The 18569-nt window shown below is 42.7% G+C and overlaps 1 protein-coding gene across 4 annotated transcripts in view; it reads right to left on the bottom strand.

Annotated features, from left to right (window-relative positions):
- Window positions 1-18168, bottom strand: part of ARHGEF6 (Rac/Cdc42 guanine nucleotide exchange factor 6) — a 95653-nt gene extending 77485 nt beyond the window's left edge. For 2 of the 4 annotated variants that reach the window (XM_064483394.1, XM_064483396.1), the window contains exons 1-2: window positions 17789-17984; window positions 16490-16573 (exon numbers count right to left, since the gene is read on the bottom strand). In XM_064483394.1, coding sequence (XP_064339464.1) covers window positions 16490-16573; window positions 17789-17953 — 249 coding nt within the window. In that variant the 5' untranslated portion in view covers window positions 17954-17984. Of the gene's footprint in view, window positions 1-7009; window positions 7448-16489; window positions 16574-17788 lie in introns of those variants that run through there. The other 2 variants (XM_031445388.2, XM_064483397.1) reach the window with 2 other exon arrangements.
- Between the last annotated feature and the right edge of the window lie 401 nt (window positions 18169-18569).

The following is an 18569-nucleotide window of genomic DNA, read 5'->3' as shown; positions in this document are numbered from 1 at the left end:
AAAGAGTCATTTCTAGGAGTAAAAGTCAGCTCTAAATATAGACTGTTAGATATTCAAGCTATCTAAAATAAATTTTTAAAGATTCATCCATTCTTTACCCAATCAATAAATATTTACTGAACACCTGGTATCTATCTGCCAGGCACTAATACATAAATTTATTTTGAGATATGAAATCAAAAGGATACTATATAAAATCTAGCAAATAAAGAAGCCACCCACAGGTATGCCAACTATCAAACATTGTCTTTCATTCTGTTCTCTTTCCTTGAAATTGATTTTTTTAATCCCCAATCAAGATTTTTCCCCAGTCCATAACACATTCCCAAACACCAACATATCTTCAAAGAATGCAAACTGGTTATTTACACTATCACAACATATATTTCCCCAAAGAAGTGGTAAAAATTCTTTTGTTGGTAAAATACCACATTCTGTTGGTTTGCATACATTTCACAGAAATTATTAAGGAAAGGAGCCCCAGTTTGTTGGAAACCTAGCCATGAAGAGCAGACAAATTACAAGATGGAATGTTTCTCAGTGTTCAGGCCTGCTTCACAGGCTGGGCTTTTCAGAAAAGATGTTAAGAGCCTGACACCTTAAAGATGCCTCTTAAAATAATGTCCATGCTTCCAAAAGGTAGGGAAACCTGTACATTGTCGTCTAGGGGGAGACAAGTTCTTATAACACTTTCACCCATTGCTTTGCAAATGGCTGCATTTCATCTCACCTTAATTTAATTCCTTCTTTTCCCTACTGCCTTATCCAATCCCTCAATTGACATGTCTGATCTCTGTAATAATATTCAAGTCCCCAAGAAAGTATAAAGCTGGGATTTTACTCTATTTGTCTAAGCAGAACTTAATTAGGAAGGTAAATCTTCTGCCAAGAAGTCAAACAGAAATGATGCATATGTCGTCTTGGATGATCCACATCTCTGAACCCACATGCCCCTCGGTGTGGTAGGGTCCAGTTTGCCAGGGTAGGACAAAGCCGGGAGCTAATTAGACAGATGTCTGGTGTCATATGTCTTTCTTCCAGATGACAAGAGAAGTGGCAATGCCAACTCTGAAACGCAGAGATGGCGCAGCTTCTGCACTGAGTGGACATACACCCCTCCTTCATTTGCAATTCAAAGGCCAGACCTGGCACTGCCTTTCAATACCAAGCCCCAAGTCAGCAGCACCCAGGGCTCTGCATACTTAGGCTGTGCTGGCAACGTCTTCACCGCTCAAGACGGGTCCGTGGGGACCACCTCAGTGATAACATAGGACCAAATTAGAATGGGGCTGGCGTAGGGGAGAGCTGGCCAAGACTGTGTGGTTTTAATAAGGGGCTATATTGTGCTCTGTTGCCTTCAGAAACAGCCTGGATTAGAATCAACATTAAAACCAAATTAGAGTAAGTTAGATTTAAAATAAGATAACTTTGACATCTCACATCGGGAGATTCAACTGACCAAAATTTCTAACAAAATGCCTTCCTTTTGGTATTATCAGTACACATTCAACCCAATTCAGAAACTACATGTTTCCTTTTTAATTATTACATACTATGCGGGGTTTTATTTTTTGTATAGAGGCAATTGATTTTTATTTTCCCCCCTCAACTATGCCCAATTCAACAGGTTTATTACTTATTTCCTGGGGGCAAGGGGGCAAGTTTTTGTCAGTCATCACCAAAAATAAAAAACCATTTGTTGAATTGTTTAACTAAAACAAGAATCATCTTGCTCTGGGGTGGATTTTTAAATTTCAAGCAATGGTAATTAGAAAATGAATACGTGTGTTTTCAAAGATACACAAGTGAAACTGTTGCATCCAGGTAAACATGAGAAATGGAAAAGACCCCTTTTACACACTCTGCTAGTTTAGATATAGACTAGAAAAGGGTGAAGAGCTTTCCTGATTTTTCAATTCCAAGAGGAATCCATCCAAACTGTTTCTATTATTAGCTCACAAAATGGTAGCTAAAGAAGTTACTGTGGTTAACAACTGAATAATTCATAGTCTCTGAAGAATTTGGTTTCTTTGTCTTCTCCAGTTCCTCTTTAGAACTGGATCCCCAAACATATTTCCAGTCCTGAGTTGTCACAAAGGAAACCGTGTACAAATTCTTTTCAGCAGTTATTAAAAATTGGCCACGCAAAGCACTGAGAACAGCAGTAAGACAATCAGCTGGAAACTTAACATGGACTTTCATAACCAGTTCATAAAACTCTTAAGATTACACATCTGTTGTCAGAAATTAAAGATTCTGGTTTCTGATCCATGGATATCATTGGGCTATAATATCATACAAATGTAAACTGTCTTAATGCAGTCTTCCCAATAATATATGTAAACAACGGAAATACAACATACAAGTAATTTTAAACATATTTCAACACTCTGTAAATTCAAATACTTTCTATGATACAAGGCACTCAGAATTTCAAGTCCAGAAGAAGGAAAAAAAAAACCTTCAATTAGTGAGTGAAAGATGCTAACAATGTGGACAGGATTAATTTCTGCCGTTCAACATGAGAGCAGAGGTCAAGGCTGCCATCATTCTTCATCTAAGATTCCCAGCAACGTTCAACTTTGTTTTGTCTTCGGAAGAGAGATGTTAAGTATTAGAAAATATGTGCCAATTTTAACCTTCGACTTTATTTTGTAAAAATGTTTTTCCAACAACAAGCAGTCTGCCAAATAAAGCACAAAACTGAGAAACAAGATGGCTGGATTTTTTTTTTCTTATTTAAAGCTTCATCCCCGTCTAAATTCTCAATGTAACTAGTGTAAAGCTTCAGAACCCCTGGAGAAGACATCATCCCACAGAGCCCACAGTTTACCCTCTCCTATACCCACGGTTTTTTTTTTTCTAATGTTCAGATTTCTAAAGGAAATCTTTCTATAAAGCATGACTCACTTCTTAAATGGAGTTTGCTTAACATAGCTGCTAACAAAAGAGGTGTCCCTTTTTTGATAATGCACTGTTATCGCTTGTGAACATCAGCCTACTGAGATATATTAAAATTCCAATTAGGAACTAGCTTTTACTGAGAGTTTACTCAGTGCCAGGCACTGGGGCTAAGTGCTTTATTCGCCTTCTCTCATTTAATGCTAAAAGGTAGCATATATCTAATTAGCATATACCCAGTAACAACATAGTAGCATATACCGAATATCACCTACCACCACCACCAAGGAAATTAGCATATACCTAATAAGTGGCTACCTCCGGTCAGTTCAAGTCCAAAGTTCAAGCTCCTGGCCACTGCACTACCCTACTCTACTACTTCTCAAGAACAAAGTTTCCCTGAGCAGAAATCAGACCCAGACCTAGGCAGAGAGTCACAAATTCTAGCCAGTAGACCACACAGCATGTGTGGGGTTGACCCCACACCAAAAGGGCCCAGATGGTTATGTGTTTGGCAGTCTGCTTTTTATAGTTTTTGTCCCCTGTTGATTTCATTGCTTGCATGTTACACACAGATATATACTCTTCCTGCCCATTGTCAGCACGTCTAATCTAGAGCTACCCTCTTCTCCCTTTATCGCTACTTTCTATTTAGATGCTGTTTTCCAGTTTACAAAGTGCTTCCACATACCTTATCTCATCTAATCTAATTTGCTGTTACTAATCAGTTTGGGGACTCACAAGCAGATTACCCATAATTCCAACAGGCTTGGATAAATAAAAGTAATTAGGCTGTGAGTGAGGGCCGGAGGCAGCCTCCTAGGAATAACGTGCACAAGTCTAAGTATACAGATGGGGCATCCCTTCTGCAGCCCAGACCTTCTCCGACCATTCAGTCATTCCATCAATCATTCACTTAATAAACATTTCCTGAGCACCTGCTCTGTGCCACGTTCTGTCCTGAGTGCTGGCATTATAAGGATGGTCAAGTTCTGGTTCCTGTCTTTGAGAAGCTCCAAGACTAGTAGAGAGATACAGGAGTCTACAGATGATCATGGGGAGAGGGGGCAGGCAGCAGAAAGGTAGCTTGGCACAAGGGATTATGGGAAAATGGATGCTAGCTGCCCAATCCAGCAGAGAAGATTTTCTAGAAGATCCGAGGCTTAGGGGGAGGTTGGTAACATTAGAATCACCAAATAATAAGAAGACTCGGCCACTTTGGAAAAGTTTGGGGCAGTCTGTAAAACGCTGGGCACTCAAGCCAAACATATACATACCCTGTGGCCCACCAGTCTCATTTCTATGTATAAACCCAGCCGAAATGTGCCCCAGAAGACATGCACAAGGATATTCATAGTAGCATTGTACTCAGCAACCCCAAACTGGAGACAACCCAGATGTACATCAACAGGTGAATGGATAAACCAAATAGGGGACATCCACATGATGGAATGTTACTAGCAATAACAAAGAAGGAATGACTAATATCCACAGCAACATGGGTGACTTGTACAAACATTACCCTGAGTGAAAGAAACCATATACAAATGGGTATGTACTGTATGATTCCACTCATATAAAGTACTCAAACAGAAAAATACAAATCTATTGTCTTAGAAGTCAGGGCAGTGGTGCCTACTGGCGAGGGGTAGTGACTGGGAAGGGACACAAGTTGGGGGGTGGCTTTTGAATGCTGATAACCGTGTGATTCTGAATCGGTGGGCTGATGATACGCATGTGTTCGATTTGTAAGGTTTCATCAAACTCTATCCTTAGGATCTGTGCAGTTTTCTGAATGCATGCTACACGTCAATATAAAGTTTATTTAAACATTAAAAAAAGGAAGAAGAAATCCCAAAGCTTGGGTTTCACTGCAGACCGATTAACCCAAAAGCTCAGTGCAGGGAGACCCCCTCATCTATATTTTTTAAAAACAGCCCCAGGCCTGTGTGAAAACCAAGGCTAAGTGTTCTTGTATTTAGCAATAGCTCCTTGGGGCGACAGCCTGGCACGTGGCAAGGGGAACAAGGTCTGAAGTAAGGTACATCAGGGGTTACATTCTGGCTCTGTTTTGCATTGGCATTGTGTGGCGTTTGTCTGGATCACCCCCAAACCTCAGTTTCCACCACTGTATAATGGGCACAGTATCACCTCCCTCCCAAGATCGTTGTGAGGATTAAATCAAATAATACCCATAAAGGACCTAGTACAGTCCCTAGAACATAGTAGGGTGCTTCAGAAATGGAAGGTACTTGATTCCTTTTCCTCCTTTGCGTCTAAGTTCCTAAGTCTCACCCCAGTGATGAGCAGATTGCTGTCAACGAACAAAACTCGCAGTCTCCAATTTCTCCTCCTGAATGAGTTTCTTTGTAAAGACCAAAGTAATATTATACCTGGGCTAGTGAGGTCAAATGAATATCGGACATTTCTGGGCCCTAATTGCTCACTCTGTTCAGCACCTGCTACCTCTGAAGATGAACGAAGAGGAGGCAGACAGTAAGTAAATCCAAACCACAGACCCTCCTTTGGAAAGTTTTGCTCCTGTCCTCACCCCTAAGAACAGTGCCAGCCCTGTGCGAGCAAAGACAAAGCTAGGATGTGAGCTGGCAAAAAGGAAAGAAAAAAAACAGTAGTTTGGAAGACATACCATCCACAAAATGTGCGAAATGAGACACTTTTGTATCAAATGTCATGTTTTCATAAAAACAAACAAAACAGAATCCTGGGCTGAGGGCAGGAGATTCAGGTGAGTGTTCTGATGAAACCCCTGATCGGCTGTATGAATTTGGTTAACTCAACTTTTCTGTTTCTCTGGCAAATGAAAGTAGTGCCATCTCTCCTCCATCCTTTACAAGGGCACAGTGAGTTTCAGACAAGATAAATAGAAAGCTTTCCCCAAAAATGAAGCAGTGAAGAAACGCAAGATGAGAATTCTAGGCTGGAAATGTACTTTGTTCCAAACTCCAATCACCAACCACCACCCTCCCTCCCCAAGACTGAGAACTCTGATATTAACTGCTCCAAGTGCACCCAGGGACTACACCAGCCTGAAGCTCGCTTATGTAAGAAGAGACTGCAGCACTGCCTGGCATGTAGCATAATACTTTGCTTAAGAGAAATCCTTGGAAATGTCTCAGCTGAAGTACAAGGGCAGGCCCAGGCCTTACGTATTAGAGACAGGCCCTCTCAGTCACGGAACACCAGGACTGTGGCTGGAGCAAATGATGTCATCGGAGCTCCTCTTACCACGGTCAATGTCAAAATTAAGATAGGAAGTTCAAGGACAAATTGTGGGGTTCCCAGGAAAATATAAGTTAGAAAAGCAGTTGGACCCTGGAATCTTGCTTTAAGCATTGTATCACATTCTGTAATGGTTTTTGGTTTATGTGAAGCTTTTCTTGACAAAAAAAAATACATAGTTACATAGAAAAATACATTCCCTTACTCTATTTTTACATTAAGAAAAAAAATCATGTGAGTCACCCCTATATCCAGAAACAATAACAAACCAGTAATAAAGATAATAAGATTTTCGAAGAGACAGAGATAAACTTAAGGGCTCTCCACTCTAGAGCTGAGACATGAAATCGCTCAAATACCTGTTGGGTTCCTAAATAACTCGAAAATGAAAACTCGAAATTAACCACGGGTACGTTGGAACGCCTTGTAGATACAGGACTTTCGCCATCCACAAACCATTCCTGCGACAGACCTGTGTACTCAAAGCCGAAAATATTCCCAAATGTACCGATGCTGGAGACTGGGGTGGGGGGATCAAATCAGTATCAAAAAATAGTACTGTTGACTCCCGTCCTGGTTCCTAGGGAAAGAAGGAATCCGGTCTGATGCAAACCTCGCGGCCAGAGCCGGACAACTCGCCCCTAAGTTTGGCGCGTCCCCGCTCTGCGCCCTCGGCCCCCGCCCCCGCTCCCTGCACCCGGGATCTCAGAGCACAGCGAGGCCCTGGCGGAGAACGGACCCCGCGGCTGGGGCTGGAAGCCACGGCCCGGGGAAGAAGGGCGGTTCCTCTCCCGCGGGGAACCTTCGGCCCCACCCGAGGCCCTCACGCGCTCCCCTTCCCCTGACCTCTCGCCCCCGGGCAGATCACCTGGCTCGGCCGCTGCCCGCTGGTCCTCTGGCTGCTCGCTCGCTCCTGCCGCGCCGCCGCCGCCTCCTCCTGGAAGCCGCTCGCCCTCCCGAGTCACGGGGCCGGGGAGCGGGCGGCCGAGCCCTGGCCAAGGCTGCGGGAGCCGTTCAACCCCGCCGGAGCCGGGACCCTGCCCCGAGCGCGGCCGCCACCAGGGCGAAACTGGAGAGCAGAGCTCGCACGGGCGGGGAGGGGCGGCTGCAACTTTGCTCCTGGACGCGGGCGAGGAGGGGGCGCCCGTCTCCAAACTCCGTGCAGCGCCCGCAACCTCTCCAGTCCAGGGATTTTTTTTTTTTTAATGCCTTTTCTTTTTAACCTAAAGGAAAGCCAGATTCTTGCCCTCAAGTTCTTGTTTCCAGAGCGGCCGGGCCACCCAGCGGGCGGAGGATCGCGGGGCCGAAAGCGGGGTGCGAGAGACGCGCCCCGCTGGGTGCGCTGGCGGCGAGCCGGCCGAGGGCGCGCGGGGCGGCGGCGGGGCGGGCAGCGGCTGCCCGGCGAAGCTGCCTTGGCGGCCGCTCCGGACCCCGCTCAGTACCGCGCGGGCCCCCTCCAGCCCGGAGCCAGAGCCCGGAGAGGGAGAGCGGCCTGGACGGACGGGCCGGCGGCGGGGAAGCAGTGACCCGGACCTGGATTGCCGAAGTAGGAACTGGAAGTGACAGCGGCGCAGGGCAGAGCAGCAGCAGCAGCAGCAGCAGCAGCCGCCGCTGCCGCCGCCGCCCGGGTAGCCGTGGCAGCAGCAGAAGCCGCGGAGCAGCGGCGGCGGCCACACTGCGCATGCTGCTGCCACCCGGCTCGGCTCCGAGCCCAGGGCTGCCGCCGCCTAGCCTGCGGCGGGCCACCGCCAGAGCCTCGGGCCGAATCCCGGCCTCGCCGAGCAGCCTCGCCCAGTGGCCCTCTTCCTCCTCCTGCCCCGGACGCAGCTCGGACCTCCCAGGCTCTCTGCTGAGGGGCTGAGACACCCCAGCAAGAAAGCACTCTCCAGGGGCCCTACACATCCCTCCCTTCCCCGAACTATCCTGGATGCCCTTCCCGGACTCTCTGACAGCAGGCCCCACATCAAATAGTCTCTTTGAGGGTGAATGAAAAGCTTTGTGACTGATGGGAAATATTTACTACCTTACTTGAAGTCCATTTTTTACAGAAAGACAATGCAGTCGGTAGATCAGGATAGCCAGAGTCATGGGTGTCATTTAAAGGAACTCAAGGAAATTCCAGTAGGAGTGTCAGACTGGCTCAACACGAAAAGAAAAAAAAAAAAAAAGAAAGGACCAAAAACTTACCAAATCCTCTTTAGTCTTCCCACTAGCTCAAATTGAGCAGCTAAATATACAAAGCTTTCCCCAGCGGAAACTGATGGAAACGGGCCAGTTAAAAACAGTGTCCAACAGTGAGGCATTACCAATCCTTACTCCAGTCTCTTCATTTTACGAATGAGTCAACCGAGGCCTAGGGAAGAGGACTCTGACTTCTCTGGGAGAAAGTGGCAGGTTCAGGGTCTGAAGGAAGGTCTCCCGATACCCATGGCAGCTACTGCTTGGTTGCCTGGCCTTATGCCTCACTGCTCCAGGGACGTTTTGCTCTCCTCGAGCTGGGAGATTTAGCCTTGACTCCCGATCATTAGTAGAGCTGCTTTCCTTCTAGAACTACTTCCTTGCAGAGCAGCCCCTGGGAAATGGCAAATCGTCCATCCCACAGGCCCCACTTTGCGGAGGGCACCCATGCTGTTCCAGTGACAAGGCAGATGGAGTGACTCAGGGAGACAGGAGGCTGTGAGCGGGTGGGGGCAACGAAAAAGTCGTACTGATACCAGTTGGTGAGAGAGAAAGAAAGAGAGAAGGAGGAGGAGCAGGGGAAGAAAAAGGAGCAGGAAGAGGAGGAAGAGGTGAGAAAGAGAAAGAGAAAAAGAAGTACTAACTGAGCCTCATCCACATTCAGTAAAATCAGCCACAAACAAAACATCTTTTTACAAAGTAGGTTTGGCCCAGGAGCAGAATAGGAGCTGGCAGGGTATGCCTGGCAATAGGTTGCTAGTAAGAGTGGCACATGATGAAGCAGCAGTACCTGCTGCGGATGAGGCGAAGAGGCGGGGAAAAGCCTGGCTGAAAGGAAAGCCACAAGACTAGAGCTGGGACAGACCCGTCATTCATGGGGCTGGAGCCAGGACAACACTGTCAGAGAGGTACCGCCCAGGCCACTCTCAACGGATCACAAGAACTGTATCCCTGACTCGCACCAAGTTCAAAGGCAGAACAAAAACAAAACTACCATTATGAGAACAGTGTTGTCAAGGGACTAGCTGGTCACGTCAGTGACACTCCACCTAGACATGAGGATTTTCCCATACATTCTGGAAAATTTTCTCTTGAGGCCTGAGTGTCTTCCCTGCCCTCTCCATTCTGTAAATAAGTAAGAAAGATGTATCTGGTTCACAGAAAAGGAAATACAAAATGAACTATAAAGGGATGAGAGATGCCCAACTCACTAGGAATCATGAAGTTCAAATTATAGCAATAAATGAAATACCATTTTCACCCAACATTTTAGCAAACATTAAAGATAGATAATATCCAGGGCCACCAGGGACATGAGGAAGAAGGCACTTTCTACATTACTGGTGGGAATATAATGTCATAGAGCATTTTTTGGAGGGGAATTCAAAAGTATCAAATTTTGACACAGTAACTCCATTTCTATGAAGAAAGATACTTCAAGAATAATCACAGATGTGTCCAAATCTCTGCATATACAACATGACCCACTGGTATTTACCCCAGGAATGTAAGATTGATTTAACATATGAAAATTAATCAATGTAATACAATATATCAGTATAATAAAGGACAAAATCAATGGTCATCTTAACAGATGCAGAAAAAGCATTTGACAAAATCTGGTACCCTTTCAAAAACACTCAAAAGCTAGGAAGAGAAGGGAACTCCTTCAACCTGACAAAGAGCATCTATTAAAACCCACAATTAACATGATACTTAATGGTGAAAGATCGAAGGCTTCCCCTTAAGATCAAAAATAAGACTACGGTGTCCACCTTTATCACTTCTATTCAACACTGTACTGAAGGCTCTAGCCAGGCAAATTAGTCAAGAAAGTGAAATAAAAAGCATCCAGATTGGAAAGGAAGAAGTAAAAGTATCTCTCTGCACAGATGACATGACCTTATACAAGAAAGCCACAAAGAGTCCAAAAACTATTGGAATTAATGAACAAATTAAACAAAGCTGAAGGACACGAGATCAAGATACGAGATCAAGATATAGAAATCTGTCGTATTTCTATATGCTTGCAATGAACAATCCAAATATGAAATTAAAGAAAACAATTCCATTTGCAATAGTATCAAAAGGAATAAAGTACTTTGGAATAAAATGAACCAAGGAGGTAAAAGGCATGTACACAGAAAATGACAAAACATTGCTGAATGAAATTTTAAAGACCCCAAATCAATGGAAAGACACCCTGTGTTTATGGTTCCAAAGACTTAATATTGTTCAGATGATGAGATTCCCCAAAGCAATATACAGACTGAACACAATCCCTATCCAAATTCCAACTGACTTTTTTTCAGAAATGGACAGGCTGATCTTAAAATTCATATGGGCACACAAGGGATCCAGAATAGAAAAAATGATTTTGAAAATGAAGACCAGTGTTGGAAGACGCATGCTTTTCAATTTGAAAACTTCCTACAGATCTACATTAATCAGTTCAGTGGGGAAAAGAATTGTCTTTTCAGCCAATAGTGTTGAGCCAACTGGATATCCACAAGCAAAAGAATGAATTCAGACCCTACCTCACACCATATACAAAAATTAATTCAAAATGGATCAAAGAACTAAATATAACAGGTAAAACTTTAACATCCTTAGAAGAAAACATATGAGTAAATCTTCATGACCTTGCATTAGGCAAGCAACAAAAGAAAAAATAGATGAATTTGACTTCATTAAAATTTAAAAATTTTAGTGTTTCAAAAGATACTATCATCAAAATACCAATGACATTTTTCACAGAACTGGAACAAATAATTTTAAAATTTGTATGGAAACACAAAGACCCTGAATAGTCAAAACAATCTTGAGAAAGGACAGAGCTGGAGGAATCACACTCTCTGATTTCAGGCTATGCTGCAAAGCTACAGTCATCAAAACAGTATGGTACTGGCACAAAAACAGACACATAGAGCAATGGAACAGAATAGAGAGCCCAGAAATAAGCCCATACACTTATGGTCAATTAATCTATGACAAAGGAGGTGAGAATAAGCAATGGAAAAAAGATGTATCCTCAATAAGTGGTGCTGCGGAAACTGGACAGCTACATGCAAAAGAATGAGATTAGAAAATTTCTAACATCATATACAAAAAGAAACTCAAAATGGATTAAAGATGTAAATGTCAGACCAGATACTGTAAGACTCCTAGAGGAAAACATAGGCAGAACGCTCTTTTGGCATAAATCACAGCAACTGGTGTGTGTGTGTGGGGGGGGGTGTCTATCTCCTAAAGCAAAGGAAATAAAAGCTAAAATAAACAAATGGGATCTCATGAAACTTAAAAGCTTTTGCAGAGCAAAGGAAACCATTGACAAAATGAAAAGACAATCTATTGAATAGGAGAAAATATTTGCAAATGATATGACCAATAAGGAGTTAATATCCAGCATATATAAACAGCTCATACAACTCAATATCAAAACAAACAACCCAATTAAAAAACAGGCAGAAGAACTGAATAGACATTTCTCCAAAGAGGAAATGCAGATGGCCAACAAGCACATGAAAAGATGTTCAACATCACTAATCATCAGGGAAATGCAAACCGAAGCCACAATGAGGTATCACCTCACACCTGTCAGAATGGCTATCATCAAAAGGTACACAAATAACAAATGCTGGCGAAGATGTGGAGAAAAGGGAATCTTTGTACACTGTTGGTGGGAATGTAAATTGGTGCAGCCATTGTGGAAAATAGTATGGAGGTTTCTCAAAAAAGTAAAAGTAGAACTACCATATGACCCAGTAATTCTATTCCTGGGTATATATCTGAAAAAAACAAAAACACTATTTTGAAAAGATTCATGCAACCCCATGTTTATAGCAGCATTATTTACAATTGCCAAGGTATGGAAGCAACCTAAGTGTCCATCAATAGATGAATGGATAAAGATGTTTTAGATATAGATATAGATATAGATATATATATATAAATATAATGGAAAATTACTCAGCCATAAAAAGAATGAAATTTTTCCATTTGCAGCAACATGGATGGACTTGGAGGGCACTATGCTAAGTGAAATAAGTCAGACAGAGAAAGGCAAATACTGCATGATATCACTTATATGTGGAATCTAAAAAATACAACGAACTAGTGAATAAAACAAAAAAGACACAGACTCATAGATATAGAGAACAAACTAGTGGTTACCAGTGGAGAGAGGGGAGGAGGGGGGACAGTAAAGGGGTAGAGGGAAAAAGAGGGTTATCCTGGGATTATTATGAAATCATGTGTGTGAAACTCTTGAGAATTGCAAAGCACGATAGAATTTAAAGACTCTTTCATTCAATAAAAAAATTTTAAATTAAATTTTAAAAAAGAAAAAGGGGGAATATTAAAAAAATATATACTATGAAAGTTTGGGAGGGGCTTCAGAGACACCTTTGTCTCCCAGGTGTCTCAGCAGACTTCCCTGACCAGCTGCTAGCTGTGTGATCCTGTAGAGACCCTAGGACACTAGAGTCATATGAGAACACAGAGATGGAGGTCACTTGGAAAGGCCAACTGGCCACCCAGAGGGTCAGAAAGCAGCAGCTCTTTAATATGGTCACCACGCCCCACAGCCAACACTCAGAACTGTCAGGGTGCTGCTGTGTCCCCGACTTCATTTTTCTACATTTCCAAACTGACCATTTCAAGCTGGCACTCTTTCTTTATATAAAATAATAGTGTGTTCTTGGCAATAATCAAGCCCTGCTCTTCTTGCTTTTTCTACTTTATCAGTTTTCTAGCATCAACAAAAATGTATAAAGCATGTCCTATACTAGGCACTGTGCTAGGTACTTCAGGCCTGAGAGATACTCTATCTAAAGTGACAAGATATGGAAACAACCTAAATGCCCATCAAAGGATGAATGGATAAAAACAAAGATGTGATATAAGATGGCTAACAGGCACATGAATAGATGCTCAACATCACTAATTAGAGAAATGCAAATCAGAACCACAGTGAGGTACCACTTCACACCGGTCAGAATGGCCACCATCAAAAAGTCTACAAATAATAAATGCTGGAGAGGGTGCAGAGAAAAGGGACCACTCCTACACTGTTGATAGGAATGTGAATTGGTGTATTCACTATGGAGAACAGTATGGCGGTTCCTTAAAAAAACTAAAAATAGAGTTACCATATGATCCAGCAATCCTACTCCTGGGCATATATCCGGAAAAGATAAAGGCTCTAATTCAAAAAGATACAAATATTACAAGTGAACTTATTTACAAAACAGAAACAGACTCACAGACATAGAAAACAAACACATGCTTGCCACAGGGGAAGGGGCAGGGAGAGGTATAAATTGGGGGTACGGGATTAGCAATACACACTATATTACATAAAATAGATAAATAACAAGGTCGTACTGTACAGCACAGGGAACTATATTCAATATCTTATAATAAACTATAATGGAAAAGAATCAAAAAAGAAGAATATATATACACACACACACACACACATATATATATACACACATACATATATAGAATATATGTATAAAAAAACCAAATCACTTTGCTGTACACCTGAAGATAACACAACATTTTAAGTCAACTACGCTTCAATTTAAAAAAAAAAGATGTGGTATACATACACAATGGACTATTATTTGGTCATGAGAAAAGAGGACATTCTGCCATTTGGTACAAAAGGGATGGACATTGAGCACATTATGCTAAGTGAGATAAGTCTGACAGAGAAAGACAAACACTGCAGGATCTCATATATGGAATCTAAAAAAGTCAAAGTCATAAAAAACAGAGGGTCAAATGGTGGTTGCCACGGGGTGGGAGGTGGGGGGACAAAAACTGACATTGTTCAAGGTTACAAATTTTCAACAGTAGTAAATATGCCTTAGTGACCTAAAGCCCACTCCAGTGAACACAGACAATACTTTACTATGCTTACGTGATGTGGTTTAAGTATCACAATCATATTACAATATCTGACTGGATCAAAGTAACACATTGTACACCTTACATTTACACAATGTTGTATATAGCACATATATTCCATTTTAAAATAATTTTTTAATTTGCAAATATTTGTGTTTAGGTGTGTCTCCTAGCTACCTGGGATCTTGAGACTGGATGGGCAGTATTCTTGAGTGCTGGGTGCACCCCAGCTCAGCTGTCAGTCCCATTCCTTATATAGTGACCTTATGAGAACCTCAAGATGACCACCACACACCCATCACAGGTATAATGTTGCAGACAGCACTACCTAGAGCGAGCAGCTATTGGGCCGATCTTATTTGCAGTGACATATTAAGTGCCTTAAATGCATTATCTCATTTGATCCTTAAAACAATCCTATACAGTGGATATTATTAATATCTCCGTTATATAGATAAGAAAACTGGAGTGGAGAGAGGTCAAGTAACTTTTTCCAGAGGCACACAGTCAGTAAATGACCAAGCCAAGACTCTGACCCAAGTCTGTCTGTCAAACTGGAGAAGGTATGTGCTTAACCAGGGTGCCAGACATGCCCTCCTTACAATATTCATCTGATGTTCAGATTATCAAAAGAGATAAAAATATGCCTGGTGCCCTTCAGTTAAGAAATGAAAATTATGTTCTACTTTTTTCAAGAGATTTGTATCCAAAGTGGATACAAATATTTTAAGCATGAGCGCTTAAGAGAGTAAGCATTTAGTTATCAGAAAAATCCACTTCTGTGAAACGACTCATTCTCCAACAATGCCAGACCCAGGAGGTGTTTCTGTATCACCTAGTATTCTTAGAGCTGTAAAGAAGCTCAGTATACCTTCTGGCAGCTTCAGAGTGCAGAAATCATTGGCAACCTCACCATATTTTTATTTGACAAATAAAAAAATACCATGACCTGTTCATAGCAGACATCATTCCATCAGGGGTACAGAGCGGTCTCAAGTTACACTTACCTCAAAAGCCACATACACCCATGTGTCCATACTGTGCACACACACACAGACACAGAGACACACACAGACACAGACACACACACACACACACAGAGCTAAAATTAGGCAACAGGGAAACCTGGAATAAAATATTCTGAAACCAGCGTGGCCTGATGCTAACTTTTGGAAAAATTCTGAAGGAAGCAAAGTTTATCTGGGGCAAAGGTACTTGTACTGCCACTCCTAAATAGCTAACCCTCGGAGAAGACTTACTGTGAGCCACGCCCTCTTCCGGGGACATGAATTCACTGAAATCTCATGCCAATCCTATGAGACAAGTGCTGCTCTTATTCCCATTTTACAGGTGGGGAGACTGAGGCATAGAGGCATCCTTAAGTAACATGCTCAAGGTCACAAAGCTACTAGTGAGAGAAAACTGAGATTTGAACCTACGCAGTCTAACACCAGAGTCCAGGATCAAATCACTACTAATACTTCTCCACAAATAAGACCATTAATGCATCTCTACATTTCTTATGTCCTTGGTCCTGTGCTGAATGTTCTCCATACATTACCATATAGATCCTTGGACATTGGAGCTCTTAGCTCTAAATTATTATGCAGTATCTCATTGGATCCTTCAAACGACCCCCTGAAGTAGCTATTATTGTGTCCATTTTACAGATAAAAACACTGAGGCTCAAAGACATTAAATAATTCGACACATGGGTGAAAGTCTCAGCTCCTTCTCAGCAACACCCCCTATACATACTGTAAGGCTCCATATAACATAAAATAGTGCAACATAATTTAACATACAATGTGTACCCCAGGGCCAGCTTCTCTCAGCTCTTTAAGGCCTCTGCTGTAAAGTGTTCATAGGAAAAAGTGAGAAAAATCTTCCCACTCTTCCCAGTTTGGGGTAATCAGAGGGAATCCCCTCTGCAGCAGCCAGTGGCCCACTTTTGCTACCACTTAGTACGGACGCCGCACAAGCTCTGGCACCGGAAGCCTGCCTTCAGGGCTTGGATGCTGTTTTTTAAAGGTATCATATTTTGAATTTTGATTTTGTTTTGTTCTGGAACTGGTTTCTGGAAAAGACAAACTAGCAAGCCACAACTGGGGGCCACTGATCTTAACCGTGGATTCCAAAAGATGCCACTGTTTAACCGTGAAAATAAAGCAAGTACTTTGACTACAACACCGTCTTCATTAGCAGAATGAAACGAAGACAAAGACGACAAGGAAGGCAACCTGGCTGGGCTCACCTCCACTTGAAGGGCTGCACATCCTTTCAGGAAGTCGTTGATGTTGCTGGTACAGTCGGCTTCGGTTTGGGGCTCCAGACAGTACTAGAGAAACATAGTCAAATGTCACTTGGAGACTGTCACCCCATGCCAGGCATACTATATTCATCCTGCGCTTTTAACTAGATAAGGCAGGCTTTTTAAGGCAGAGGCAACATTGCTATCTCCAGGAAGAGAAATTAACCGCTGAAGGAAGTGATGCAAAAATCTAAACGGTCGGTCTTGTTTCAAATGTCACCAAACCCTTAGTCCCAAGCCATCTCTACTTACAAATTTTTTCTCCTGCTTTCTGCCAAAGCCTGGTGATAGCAAATTAGAGAGCCCCAGACAACTTTTTTTTATCTTGGTTCCTGCTCTCAACCTATTACCTCCCTCCGTCCTCCTCATGATAATTTATTAAAAATTATATTTCCCCCTTTGCTGTTCTCTACATTTGATCACATTTCTCAACAATTTCCCACCTTTTCATCACTGTTTTTTAAGTTTGAGACGTTATAAGTAAATCACTTTGTTCAAGAAGAATACAAACTGATTCAAGGAGGCAAGAGACACCTACTCCCAGTCAAAGTCCCGGCTGACCTTAAGAAAATAATTATAGGGCACTGCCGTTACACTTATAAAAAGTGCCCACTTTAGAAATTATCCATCCTCATGATCATGGGTTTCCAACATTCAAAATTTTGAATTTTTGGAAGAGAGTAAGGTTAGTTTCACTTTGAACACACGTTGCATTCGAAACATACGTTTGGCTTCTATTGTTTTAACAAACCTGATGTAACACGTTGGATTATTTCTCCTGGTTGCTAAATAGCCTCTCTTTCCTCCTCCTCCTTATTTCTTTGAGAAGAAAATCTACATTGATTTTAGCCAAATTGTCAGTAAGCACCATCAATCTCTGTTAGAAATTGTCCTGTTAGTCCACAGGCTCTTCGGACCCTAAGTTCAAAACATGTCCTCGGTACCCGGGGAGGTGTAACAGGCATCTCTATGACAGAGCAAGCTTGTGACACGGGCGTTCTCCGTGTCCCCGGTACCAGCAGTGTAACAGGTTTTTCACGTACTAATATTTGGTGGTCAATTCCTAAAGGATAACATTTCACTTTCTGACTTTTTCCAGCCACACACTCACACACAAAAAAAGCAGTAAGAAAGAATATCTAAGTCTTAGAGATGAAAGTTGCAGTGTCCCTGTACTCTGGCAATTGGAAATCTCCAGAGTTAATGACTGCCGCTCCCTGGTGGTAAGCAAAGTTCCCTTACCTTTTCTACTGAGCCAGGCCTAAGTCTGTTGATGAGTTTGCATAGAACGACCCCATTTTTCAGTGAGGACTTCAAGAACTCCTCCGGATCACAGACGGTCTTTTTGGGGGAATCTAATACTCCCAAGGATATGAGCCATGTCACAATTCGCTCTTCGGGATTCATTACTGAGGACCGTACCCGCCGAACAGCTCTCTGGGGCAGCTGCAAGGACTAAGCCACATCCGTGATTGCATCTGCTGTCGTCTTCCTTTTTATGAGTTCTCTTCTGGTGCTTGCAGAGCAAAGCTCTAAAACAACTTTTCTTAGACAAATCAGGGGATTTGAAAACTCCAGATATCACACTCAAAGATGGGGAAATTGAATGGAAAAAAATCCTGGATAACGCTGGATTTCTTTGTCAAAAATCTGCAAAACAAATTCATTAGGATAAAAAAGAAGAAGAAGAAATACACACACACACACACACACACACACACACACACACACACGCAAAAAGAAAAAAAAAAACCCCAACGGTGCAAGCAGCTGTAAGGGAAGGAAGTGAGGAGGATGCAGGGGAGGGAGGAGAGAGAAGGAAGCAAATGCTCCGGGGAACCAGAGGTGAGCCAGCACTTCAGGGGACCTTGGGAATGAGATACTCATGGGCCAGCCTGGGAAAACACTGTCAATAAATAGTCTAGCCCCAGTGAAGATCTGGCTTCTGTCAAGAGGAAGATGCCAACTGGCTCGGAGGTCAGACAGATCTGAGCCTCGTGGGGTGCTGTGCTGGCACAACAGG

This window comes from Camelus dromedarius, chromosome X (assembly GCF_036321535.1).
Source record: "Camelus dromedarius isolate mCamDro1 chromosome X, mCamDro1.pat, whole genome shotgun sequence".
NCBI lineage: Eukaryota > Metazoa > Chordata > Mammalia > Artiodactyla > Camelidae > Camelus > Camelus dromedarius.
Note: the sequence above shows the minus strand (reverse complement) of the source record. Positions and strands in the feature narration are given on the sequence as shown.